General features: G+C 36.5%; 1 protein-coding gene across 1 annotated transcript; it reads right to left on the bottom strand.

Annotated features, from left to right (window-relative positions):
• Positions 1 to 3,446: 3,446 nt before the first annotated feature.
• Positions 3,447 to 11,072, bottom strand: LOC139142417 (betaine--homocysteine S-methyltransferase 1-like). The gene is made up of 8 exons (XM_070712344.1): positions 10,895 to 11,072; positions 9,488 to 9,528; positions 8,772 to 8,962; positions 7,556 to 7,750; positions 6,103 to 6,214; positions 5,200 to 5,396; positions 4,217 to 4,298; positions 3,447 to 3,911 (listed from the first exon to the last, which is right to left on the bottom strand). Exons 2-8 carry the CDS (start codon positions 9,501 to 9,503, stop codon positions 3,613 to 3,615), a joined length of 1,092 nt encoding a protein of 363 aa, XP_070568445.1. The 5' UTR covers positions 9,504 to 9,528; positions 10,895 to 11,072; the 3' UTR covers positions 3,447 to 3,612.
• Positions 11,073 to 13,779: the final 2,707 nt, after the last annotated feature.

Consider the following 13,779-nt stretch of genomic DNA (forward strand, 5'->3'; position numbering starts at 1 on the left):
ATATATATATATATATATATATATATATATATATATATATATATATATATATATAAAAGAATAACCATGTGACAGATTTCTGTTTCGTAACCGATCGAGAGAATTTCAGATTCGGCACACTGAGAGGAAACTCTGGTTCTCTAATGGCCACACTCAATAACGGTCTCACGTCCGTCAGGGATTTTTGAAGACATTAACCCGTACTCGCTTTAGAGTTTTTGATATCGAGTGTTGAAAAATCTTAACACGTCGATGAACTCTTATCAAACGCTGTCTGAAGTTTTGAATAATGAGTCGGTTCTTATACCCTACGTAAAAAATAGGGACCTACCTGTATTCTAATGAGTAAGCTTCAAAAGGGTGGTGTTGCTTTCTCGCACTAGAAAAAGTATCCATGGTGAATAAAGTTATGCGACCCTGAACTGACATGTCAATTACTCAGTTCGTTTATCAGTGTTCAGGTAAACAAAGATATGTTTGTCTTTATTCCGGTCCGGTGTTCAGGTGTTAAGATTTCTGTGCTCAATGATGTATTACTCCTCGAAACCAAAGACTATTTTCTCGGTCTCTGTGACCGACACAATTCTATATCTGAAATTCTGTATGTATCAAGTTATTGCTTTTGAGAAGCCGCCTCTCCACAAGCGTCTTGAGAAGGGTATTTGAATCTACCTTTGAAAGTAAAACTGGTAGCCATGGTTTTGGCCTTAGTTACGACCATGACGTTGATAAAAGTACATTAATTTACAGTGCAAATAGACAGAATGATATGATTCTTATACAAACTGTGAAAATCCATACATGCGTACATTAATTTACAGTGCAAATAGACAGAATGATATGATTCTTATACAAACTGTGAAAATCCATACATGCGTGTCTCACAAATAAAAACACAATATTGCTAGTGACTTTGCGAATATTTCCGTGCAGGTCTGGTAAATCGGTAAACCGTTCAATTGAACGCCGTCTCAAGCATTCTTTGAAACTGCGTTCAATTGAACGCCATCTCAAACATTGTTTGAGACGGCATTCACTTGAATGCTGTTTCAAATATGAATTGCCTGTTTTATTCTTCCAAAAATGTAACTATTTTTTATGACAGAGTTAATGACGCCAGACTGATAATAATATGCTGTGCAAAGTCCAGAGCTAGAAAAGATTTGTTTTTGAGAAAGCCGATACAAAGTGTTTTTTCGCCTGTAAAATATCTCAGTCAATTTTCTTGTTGTAAATCTGTATTATTTTATTCATTAATTGTTGAATAAAAATGATAGTCAATAAGAATGTTTTTGTACTGTCATTTCTTGTGTTTCACTTTTGCAAGTATGTCTTACATCTGAATTTATTTGATGAAATTGTAAATTATTTGGACATATATAAAAATGCGATTTTTGAACTTACAAATTTTAAAATATATTACATGGACTGAATGGAAATTTTGAATTGTGATTTTTATGTCAGTCATTATGAAGAACCTTCAAACAGCAGAATTTTGCAAACTAAAGAATTATGCAGAAAATTTTAGCAGCCTGAAATTATAAACCATAAACATACACTGTTGATAACAAAATTTTGCAAAATAGTAGTCAATTACAGTGAAACTAACAAATTTATAATTATCATGTAAATATCAGAAAACCCTAAGATCAGAAAATCCCAAAATATATCAGAAGGTGTTATTTACAGTGCAAATAGACAGAATTATATGATTCTTAAACAAACTGTGAAAATCCATACATGCGTGTCTCACAAATAAAAACACAATATTGCTAGTGACTTTGCGAATATTTCCGTGCAGGTCTGGTAAACCGGTCACATTCTACAGTCCTCAACGAGAGACCACTACCCTCTCATTGAAATTATTCGGAAAAGGATTACAGTCGACCAGAACCACCAAGTTACCCATACATGTAGAAAATTTCTGCCTGCTAAAAGCTTTATCGGCTGCAATTCGGAACCTGAGAAAACTTAGAGAAAAAAATCCTGGTTGGTGAAACTTTACAACATTAAATCGCAACAGCATCTACAAGAGGACATAATTTGATATGAAACTTTAAAGGATCAACTCGCCCTTGAGGCCATCGAATCTGCATATCGTGACTTGAAATGAGTCGAAACCCGGATTCAAGTTACTATAAAGCCTTGTTAGAGTCGTAGTTACTACAAGCGCCGGCGAGAAAAATGCATCAGAGAACGAAGGTGGAAAATACATACTACAGTATACAGTATACAGTAAAAGCAAAAGTAAGACGCTACGCCAAAATCTTCAACTTTACAGGACACAAAAACTTTGGATATTTTTAAATTTATTTTGGATATTTTGTATATATTTTGTAATTTATTTTGTAATTTCTGATTAGGCTGTCGGCTATTTGTTTGCTTGCTTCATTTTTTGTTTACATTTTTGTTATATTTTTGGTATTATTCCTGCTACAGTCAGGGGCTTAATAGAAGTTGTTCTCTCAAGCTGTGTAAATCCAACGTTCTCCTACATTGGTAGCATTGCCACTATCACAGTGTGGAAGGCATCGACGGCCTTGCCAAATTTAGCAGGAACACTTCACCCGGTGTGCTCAATCAGACTGCCTGCTTTATGACGATGTTCGTCACACGTTTTGGAGTTCAGGTTGGCAAACACGGGGCCATTATTCGAACAGCACGACGACAATCGAAATAATCACTGACGGGCATCGAATAGTTCGCAAGGGACAGCGAAAACCTTAAAGCCCCTGTAGCTGTATCTTTGAGCATTGTTTTTATGATTTTACGTAAAAATTTGTTAGACTGTACTAATATAGGCGTGTGTATACACTTATTAAATATTACGTACCGGAACTGTATGTGCTATTTTGAACGAGATAAAGATTACACTGCGATAAAATGATTGTCTAAATATTAAATCGCAGCCATACACGGAAACGCAAAATCCGTGGATACTGTGCATATGTACACCGAAATCTTCACATGAACAGCACAGAGCAGGCAAATGCAATGCATAGCGGTTAATGTTTTCAACTGTGACATTGTATGTTCTGTTTTCTTTGTAATGTTATGAATTTTTGAAAATGGCAGGAAATCAAAATGACCGTTAAAATTTAAATTTACTTGTAAAAATGTTTCACAAAGGAGTGGTTTCCTAATGCAGGAAAAGCCCATATCCCTTCAGAGGGTAAGATTAAGAGAAAACGAGGAGAGAATAGGAAGATATTTTGAGGTCAACAAATTTTAAGAGTTACAGCTAGTGGGGCTTTAAATAAGTTATAACTAATTGATCAACATAACTATACAATAATCACATCAAATATAATATCACTGGAACGCAACACTACGTTGTTATGAAACGTAAATACACACCAAGGAACTTTTGTGAGTACATGCCACACAAATTTTCTGCACATCCCACACAGGCACAAAACGCATACAAAGACAAGGAAACACATATGACAGCATGAACAGCCAAGGAAAGGTACTTTATAAAGGATTATAGATTGTTATACTTGATTATGCATGTAAACTTTCGTAAAATATAATTATGCTAATATCGAGGTGCAGTGTGCAGTGGTTGCATTGACTCACTGCAGTCACTTGTTTCAGATTTCTTCGCAGAGCCTACATCTTATCAGCACGTTTCTTCTCTCTTTCAATGAATCCTCGTACATTAGACAGGTTGGATTTATCGACAGCATCGTCGGTACCAAAGAGGCAGTGTTTTGACATATCTGCACTAAATCTACTTGCTGGGGTCTTCCGACCAAGTCGTTCGGCAAGGGCGCGGGTTAGGTAAGCCTGATTGCCGCAGCACAAGCCGACATACTTGATGTCCAGGTCTTTACATTGGTCGGCAAATCTCGCGATATCTGTACGTGAGCAGGAAACGACTTCGAGATCGAGGGGGAAGAGTCTTTCACCTACATGCAAAAGAAAATATTTTCATCGTGACAAAATTACGGGGATAAAAGTTTTAATTCAGCATGAAATATGTTGCTCCAGAACAATACGCGCGCAGTGATAAATTTTAATCTATTTTATTTTTACTCTATCTATTGTAATATTTACCGAACAGCATTTAATAATCCAAATGTATCATTGATAGAAATAGTGCAGTTAACTAAACTTTTATAGAAAGGGGATATCATGATGCACACAACCTCCTATCGGTCCAATTTACCATTTGACAACATAAAAGGAAATTGATTGTTGGAAACTTATTTACCATCGATTGGATCTGTTACCATAGCAAAAGAAGGTTCCTTCTTTGTGGTCCTATAAGGCACTGGTAATGCAGCCAGCGGTCCCTAGAATCGTAAAAAGGTACATAGAACATTTTACATGGAATGAATGAATAATTAATTGTATTATTATTTTATATGTCATTTGACTTTAACCAGCTTATTTACTCATGTCTTTCCAAATATTTTGCCAGATATGTTAGCCCTTTACCATATTTAATCTTCAGTTACTATGGAAAATTTCTAAGAGAGCTAAATAATACAAAAATATCCATAGTACAAGTTGTATAGGGAAAGCAGGTCCACACATCGTTCATGTATAAGTTGTTTGCGTTTAATGTTTGGTAGTGTGTATTTTTTGTTCCATTGTCTTGTGTATAGATGCGATTAGGCACGGCTAGACACAGCTGTAATCTGCTTGTCAGTGCAGTCTTAGATTCTTTTACAGCCCCTCGCCGGCTTCACCTCAGATCGAGACTCTCTCACAGCCCCTTGTCCGTTACGCAGCTCTATCCTCAACCGTATGGTGATGCGCCCTCAACAGCTATAACCCAGCTGGCTCGATGAGCCTCTGCCAATTATTTCACACAATTTATCCACTGAAGATAAACTTGAGGCAACTGATGAAGAAAGCCTGGCAAACTCTCGAAATATAGCGTTAAAGAATCGTAGCGTCGAACATAGTCTCTCCACTTTGGAGTACAGGCTGCACTGATACGCAGATTCCAGCGGTGTCTGGCCGTGCCTAATAGGCTCTACACACAAGACAGTGAAACAAAAAAAACACTACCATATACATTAAACACACATAAACTATATATATATGAAGGATTTGTGTAGTTGCTCTCCCTTTACTTACTATTGCTCTTTCTATTTCTAAGCCTGTTTTAGTCTAAAGAACAACTATGTAGTTTAGAGTATACATTTATCAATTACTGATATATCTAAAACGTCCCCACTACTCTACCTTGTATGTTTTTCTTATCTGTTCAAGTATGGGAATCATAGTTTCAGGTCCACGTCCACAGTTCACACCAACGACGGTCGCACCGGCATCGTACAGTTTCTGACAGGCCTGGTCGTATGGAACCTCGTCACAGGTAATATAGTTACCATCTCTGTACTCGGCAGGTAAAGTTCCGAGTGTTATCACGAACGGCAAACCTTGCGAAAATGAACATTTGGCGTGAACAGATTGACTCCCTAATAAATATCAGCCGACAATAATCGACAATGTTACAAAGTTCCTAAATTACTTATTGTTTCATGGCTGAGAGGTTATGTCATAGAACGAACATTAAAGCGCCAAAAGCTGCGAATGTGTGATAAAGCGATCTCATGATATCCCCCGTTTTCGAAGAGTTCTCTTTGAATAAGACCCATTAAAAACTGAAAAGGTGTGTAACATTGTCATAACTGTCGAACTTGGTATGTAAATTCAAACGTTTTGATATCATTTAAAATTTTCCACCACATTTAAAAACGAATCATGTGACAGAGGAAATAAAGATTACAGCAAAAAAATGTTGGCCATCGTGTGCTGTGCATTCAGGTAAATGCTTGTTTCTTTGATGATTACGCCGTATATGTCCTACTGCATTTATGTCATAATAAATATGTCACACTGCATTTTTTGTATTTTTCCGTGGGGCACCATTTTGTCAGTGCGGCACCCGTTAATTTATTAATCTGTTAAAAGGCGTAGGCATGGTCCAAATCAGCGAATAGTGATACTTCTATACATGTCCTTCAGGTAGCACATGTTAACGAACCAACTTCGATTTGGAAATAAAATTTTGAAAATAATGCATAAAATTCTCAGCAATCGGGGCTTTAAATTCGCTAAATGTTTTTCTTTCGGTATACGTACCGTTTCCCACTTCTTTTATTGCTTCCAAGGCAAGCATTGCCTCCCCAACATGGAAGTAAGTTTCACCTACGATGAAATCCGCTCCAGCTTCAACTGCCCATTGGACTTGTTCCTTACGTAGACATCGTGAATAATAATAATAATAATAATAATAATAATAATAATAATAATAATAATAATATGTATATATATATATATATATATATATATATATAACAAATAGATTTGTTTGTACTTTGTAGATGGACTTATGCATATGTACGCATTTATGTATTTATATCATATAGAGTTCTTCAGATTCATTTAGTGATTTTCTGCATCAGAGATCGTTTTGTAAACTTAGAATTTTCAAAAAATCATTTTGTAAAACTATCTTAAATAGCCTGAGGAGAATTAATACAAATTACATGTAAACAGCAGTTTATATTTACCTTTTGCCATCATAGCTTTACTTCGTCGATTTAAGGTAGAGGTAAAGGCTATTTTTGCACCAATTCTTTTCTCAGAGTTAATGTCAAGTTTCAAGTGTTAGAATCAAGATATTTAGTTCAAATTTTCAGGATAACTCCCTTAGTTAATACTTTCTCCAAAGAATATAAAAATTGTAATTTGTAGCCATGATTTTGAAATATGACACCAATCAATATCAAAATTTAATTTTTCATATTTTTTTTACATATTTGAATTTAATAATAATTGGATAGTATTAATATTACCAAATTAGTTATAAATATGTTGAAACTATTAATTGTAAGATTTGTACGGCAGGATTTGTAAATAAAATTTGTTTTTATGATTTTACATGGGTTTACATATCAAAAAATTATTAAAAATCTTTCAAATTTCAAAATGTGATTTTTCAAAAAGTACTTCAAATACAGGGAAATTGTGCCATACAAATCTTATCTGTAACCTTGTTAATAGGCTGTAAAAATTCCATGTCTATATCTCATTTTAAAGATTGCATTAAATTGGTGTAAAATTATGTAGGAAAACTGTTATTCTGTCAAAAATGTTGAAAACAAGCCATATTTGCACCCCTCTTTTGAAGTCACAGAGCAGTCTTTTTGGTTAATCTCACTTTTGACACCTCTTTGACACTCAAAGAATCTAAAAATGCATTTACAATAGCAGTCACGCATTTTGAATGCAAGTACTGCCTTGTCAAACTTTCCTGAAAAACAGTAAAAAATGACTTTCCCTTTTCAAACATTTTTTTAAAAGCTAGGGGACCTCTACCATAGTTAATACACTAAGGACACCCCAACTTCCTCTTATTTGTTCCGTTTTTCAGAAGTTTCAATGGGCTATAACTCTGCAATGCCTATGACCCCAAATGTCTAGTTTTTTTATTCCACAGAGAATGTTGACTACTTTTTTATTTTAATAGTTTTATTGAAGTTTATAACTGACGCTCTGGTCTTTACCGCCACCTTAAAGAGTTACAACTTACTTGAAGCATTTCCTTTATCTCTTTATCTCTCTCGGGATACCCTGGACAATACAAATTTGTGTTACAAATATTTCCCGCCATCAGTGTTCCAGTTTCGTCTGCAACTTCTCTTGCCATGCGCAATGCGTCAACGTTAATCTTCATGAGATCCTTTTCTCTTCCAATCAGTCGCATTTTCTCGCGATGGGCATAAAACTAAAACGTAGAGTTATTACATATAGGTGGTTTGGTAATTTGATGAGAGAGGCGGGAGATAGAGTGTGTGTTTTGTATATCTCATTGTCTCGCTGTGCAGGGGAAACAGACTTAAACGTTTTGGATACACACAAATGTGCGAGAGCAAAACACTGTATCAGTGTCTCTACTAATTGATCTAAAATCAATTGTCAACAACATTCGAGACGAAGATCCACGCTACCCTAATTTCCACTAGCAAATTATGTATACATCATGGACGATAATTTACTCTATTTGTACCATCGATAATTTCCTACGTCTAGCAAAGTCAAAGTTTGGAAAATTGGTAACAATCAATTCAACAATCAATTAAATCTAAAATATATCTATAACACGCTTCATAGATATTGATTTTGTATTAGAAGGGGTGAAAAGAGGTTCATGTATTCATTCACAGTCTGGAAAGCTTGTGTTGATTCTTTAATATAGAGAAATTGAATTACTTTATCAGTAGACTACGTATAAGCAAATAATTGCTTGGTGTTTGAAACAATGTACTTGTCCCTGAGCTGTCCTTTAAATAGAATAGTTTAATCTTTTAGAATAGGGGCGCTATGGATAGCGAGGTTTGTTGGCTTTTTGCAAATCAAAATAGTGAGGAATGGATTTTGGTCAATCAAAGCCTTAAATATTCAGGGTGGAATCATGCTCAATTTGGCAAGACTGTGGTGAGTTAACAACCGGTGAGACACCGAAGGACTGTACAATATTCTTTGCTTCTCTTGTTTGTCCATTACTTCGTGAAATATAGTGTGATGACTGTTTGTTTGGATACTCAGACTCAATAGCATAATTATTAATGAGGAACGCCAAGGACCACAGCATGTTCTTATAAGCTTATCCACTTCTCAATGCATTAACATATTAATTCCATTTTCTGACTATGAATGGTTTTTCGGAAATGTTATCGTTCATACACGTATACGCCATATAAACTCTTGCTTTGGCTAGAAGCAAACAAGGACCCCCTAGTACTCACCGTAAATGCCAAAACTACGTCACTTCCGGCATGTACAAACTCCCTATAAGCACTTCTTACCAACTCAGGATTCTCTAGAATGACCTCTGGTACGAAAGGCCCAGCCTTCAGATATCCCCTTCTTTCAAATAAAAATAGGTAACCTTCGGCAACGATGATATGATCGCCATCCTTTATCCTTTCTAGGAAGCCTTGAAGGTGAAAAAGGGAGTGAGTAATTGTTATCTCTCTCTCTCTCTCTCTCTCTCTCTCTCTCTCTCTCTCTCCTCTCTCTCTCTCTCTCTCTCTCTCTCTCTCTCTCTCTCTCTCTCTCTCTCTCTCTCGCTCGCTCGCTCACTTGAATCATGCACTCATTAGCTGATGTCAGTATTTTACAGTGTAAAGCAGTTCAAACTTTTCTGTTATTACTCCATGCATTGTCTAGGTCGGTTCGGCAGCGTGAAGTGAAAGGGAAATAATAGTTAACGTTATGTCCTCACATAATGTTCTAGGAATCCTGGCGAGTTGCAAATACTAGAAACATGTTAATCATAAAACCCTAATTCACCAATATTAAGATATTCTCGTCAACTGAGACTGAGTGTCAGATCTCGTTACTCTGTTGGAATAAATTGTCTTTACTGGGAACAGACGGGTCCAGTACGAATTGTTGTCACAGAATGTCAAAATCCCAGCTACAACTATAACTTATACAAGAAGATTAAATATGTACCCACCTTTTACCTTTGGCATCTTAATCTACGGAGTGTTGCTGTCCCTAGAATCGATGAAATATAACATTTGTGCTGGTAAAGTATGAATCATGGGAATGGCACACAGAGTCAACGTAAGTCACGTGCCTGACTGCACAACGCAATATTAAATTGTTAATAATGTATAATCGAAGACTTTCTTTTGCCACTGACGACTGAAAGGTAGTGATCTTGTGGAAAAAGTTGACATTGACTGTTTACGTGATTTGAATCATACAGTGTTTCTTCATCAAAGTTGTGTTCAGTTGATCAATTTGCTCAGAAATAAAGCTGAAATTTGTGCCTTTAAATGGAAGTGCTGACTGGTGAGGGATGATCTACTTCTTTTTGCGGTAAAAACTTTGGACAATGTAGTAAACTGTCAAAAACGCTTCAAAATCTTCATCCACAATCGTGAGAAATGGCAGGCATGGAACGTATATATACAAACCCTGACGATAGCATCGACACCCTAGAGTGCTTTACAAACATCCCATGCCAACATTTGTTGTACAATCGAGCCGATTGAGCTACTAGCTTTGCACAGAATTGGTCTAGGGGCAAGTTTATTGGAGGAAATTAGCATTCGACCCATTTGCCAGTGACTTTTTATTGAACTCGACGTGTCAGAAGATTTATCCAACGCTTGTCGTTAGCAAAAACTTTAAACACTTGGAGGTGACTTGCTCTTGCACCTTAACTTCCTAAAATAAAGCTTGCAATGACTCATGAGATATGGTACGTCATCGTTGACCCCATACAGATGTAACTTGAGGTTGTGATGTTTGTAGGACAAAAAGCCGCGCCATTGCGCTTTACATACACTAACGCTTGAATCGGGTTCAACTGTTGAAGGTCGTCGACCTTGTGAAACCCCTATTAGCCCATAGGTCAGTGGGCAATTTCTTATGTAGACTGTCTTGGTATTTGTTTTATGCGTTGTCGATTGTCCTCCAAATCTGCGTTGTGTACCCTTCTCTTTTCTGCCGTTTAGCAGAAATTCAACTTATAGATTTTAGCCACAGAGCAAGACTGCAACTTTGTCTGCAATCATCGAACAATTCAACTACAGGAGCAGACGACAAAACAGTATATCCTAGTCGTTTTACTGAAAACTCGATACAAAATGCCATCTATTAAATGTGGATGTGACATGTGAAGTCGAACTCGTTTGTAAACGGATCTCAGGTTTTGAAAATGTTCTCAATCTGAGTTCGCGTATCGAGCAGTTCTTTATGAAACATTACAATTCAAAGTCCAGTTTGTATCGTTGACATGTGGATTTATCATGGCCGATCGATCGTTCATTGTTGGTGGAGTGTGGTGAAGCAAAGACCTGGATTTCATTCAAATGAACAGATGGGTTCTGTTTATAGTGCAAAAGTGCCCTACCTGTATGTTACTGCCAGTGTTATGCGCCAATTGTCTTCAATAGAGAACGAGGTCCTCGCATGAGAAAGTCCTGCAGTGACCATATGAAGTCTACAAAATGCTAGAGCCTGAAATTTGGGTAATTGTCTACGCAACCTCTCTGAACAATGCTATCATGTCTATATATGACCCCGCATGTCACGGAGGTTGATAAAATTCGGGGTCACAGAGGTTGATAAATTAGTAAATTATGAACCAGAGGTTAGCACACATGGAACTTATTTGTTAACAATGTCGAAGAACAATAAATCTTCCTGATAACCAATCATAATGATATGTGAAAGTGTAAACAAACGTTTATGTCTTTCAATTTAGAGACTCATACAACGAAAATTTAGATGAGCCTTGTTTAATTGTTTCTGCCGTTGTTCAAACAACTTTCGCTCTTATCGTGAAAATCATTACGACCACTGGACCAGGTGCGTTCGATGAAAGTCTGAAACGGAACATTGAAAAATGTTCATATACGAGAGTTTCTCCACGCGTTGGTAGAGCAGGTTGTTGTTTGCCCTACTTATGGAGATAACAACGAACCGTAACTGTAAACATTGCTATGACCTGGACATGAATTAAAGTGACCGATAGGTTGGTGAGTGATAAAATACTCGGCTGTCAAAATCCTAAGATTAAATTTGGTTACATTTTCTTAAGGATTTTCGTCCAATTGGTCTCGAGCCAAGTTTCGTGACGAAACAAGTCGCCAGTGATTTGTTTTACAAGTCGTGATATCAGTATGGGATCGAAGGTCCCTCGGCAGTTATCATTTACAAATAACTGCACTTGCAGAAAGGTTAAATACATAAAAGGGGTTGCCTAATTGCTAACGAACTAGGTAAAATAAGCTGAGCAATGGCCTGTTAAGATGCACGATATCTTGTCTCCCATAAGTTTGTATAAAGTTGTGATCGTTTGGGGATAAAAAAATTAACAAAACCGCTGACCTCAGTAAATACTGACACGTGCTTTGTATTCAACATGTCACCAAAGGTTATTGATCTCAAGGTACGAAAACAAGGTCAGACAATAGTCTACACGATGAATTGCAGCCAATACAGACCAACGTAAAGGGAGCAAAGAGACGCACAACTGGGTACAACCCCGGTTATACATCTGAATGATGAAAGCGACAAGAACTTCAAAGATACTGTAAAATGTGAGGGTCAGAATTCAGTCACAAGTTGTCAACAAAATGCAAACTTATTTCAACCGTAGTTGGAAATCGTCGTTAGAACGTTCGTTGCTCCTTTTACATATAATTTTCTGCTGCATAGTAGACCTGTTCGTCCTTATAGCCTCTGACAATTTGTGGTATTCTCTGCTTGACGAATGTATATCCACGATATGATAAGTGTATATTAACGTTCCGCCTACACATGCTCTCAAAGTTAATATAAATGTTCATTTAGACACTTAGATCACTTTAATCAACGATATTTCAAGGAAAATAAATTCTCTGCTACGTTTTTCATTACTGATGCTGTTCGATACGTACACCCAGTGACCATTCTTACTGAGAGCCTACTCTGTGGATGTCACATGTTAGCCTGTAGAATTCGAACCTATATAGCTGTATCAACAAAGAATGACGAGGCTGAAAATTATCGTAAATTACCTTGAACAGGTCGCGTGATCCTATTATTAGAAAAAAATTAATTGAAATCACCATTATACTTTGACCTGGGCGACGGATGAATACTTGGCTCATGTAGCATTGCATTATCTTTTTTCAGTTCAGTTTGTCATCTTTAAAATTATCTGTAATGCTATTATTTTACTCAGGATTTCAATAGGAAGTTTAATATCAATATTAACTAATGTCGCTGGCTTCACTGTAGCCACTGCGATCACAACGTCTTACTGTCGCTTGCCGGTATTGTTTGTGAATGGAAATCAAATATTTGCTGAAGGCAACGCCCGTAGTAACTGGAATTAAGGAAGTTTAGAAATGCAGCCGATTGCCTATATTTGGACAAGGTTTGCCCGTCAACAAGTTTTAAATCTCGAGCACTATATTAGGACCGGGCCGGGGGTACTATGTAATATAAATGCACTGTTATGAGGGCGCTGTTTCCTATACAGCTTAACACAGGTACGTGAATCTAGGTTTACGAAAATCCAGTTTACATCATTGTTGCCAGCAAAATAAAAATGGTTTTAAAATGAATTTTATGCAAATGAGAAAAAGTAGTCCCTGTTGGCAGTACATTTACATATAACCTCTCATCCGACTTATTAAAAATTCTGGTGATATGTATGTATATAGACCACAATCATTAGTGTGACATTTTTATAACCATTTTCTGCAACAGGTTTTTTTGAAGGATACATTCCGATGAGTCACATGGTCATAATGTTTGTTACAAAAGGTATTTTTACTGGATTTATGGAATTTCAACAACCAGGAACTACTTTTTAATTGTAAACGAAGTCCAATAAGCTGCTGACTCAGGAAGTGTTTAGATTTCTAATGTGAGGATAGAGATGTGAAATGCATGATTTTAATTTATCTCTGATTTTGCTCAGCCAGTCAGAGAAACATTCCTCATTAACTTCCTCAACTGCATCGCACTCTCGTGCAAATTGTTCGGCGGCTTCCATTATACCTTTGAAATTTAATTTCCAATTAATATTGACATCATGTAGAAAAGAGTTGCCAAAGGTTGCTTTAGGTATTATATGACCAAGCGGTTTATTGCAGAAGGGGAATGTCAAGTGATTGCAAGTCCTGTTGTTGTTTGAAGAAATGTTGAAATGTTTAGGACATTGTTATAGTTAAAAGTTTCCTAGCAATGTTTTTTGTGTACCAGTAGGAAACTATCAGTGGTTCTTGAAATTTAAAATATTGA

This window comes from Ptychodera flava, chromosome 10 (assembly GCF_041260155.1).
Source record: "Ptychodera flava strain L36383 chromosome 10, AS_Pfla_20210202, whole genome shotgun sequence".
Classification (NCBI taxonomy): Eukaryota; Metazoa; Hemichordata; class Enteropneusta; family Ptychoderidae; genus Ptychodera; species Ptychodera flava.

What these genes read in the sequence shown, in the direction of transcription:
- LOC139142417 (XM_070712344.1), bottom strand. An exon ending in AGATAAGAAAAACATACAAG is followed by an intron (nt 4,299 to 5,199) that starts GTAGAGTAGTGG and finishes TTACGATTCTAG; the next exon opens with GGACCGCTGGCTGCATTACC. An exon ending in GGTAACAGATCCAATCGATG is followed by an intron (nt 3,912 to 4,216) that starts GTAAATAAGTTT and finishes TTTTGCATGTAG; the next exon opens with GTGAAAGACTCTTCCCCCTC.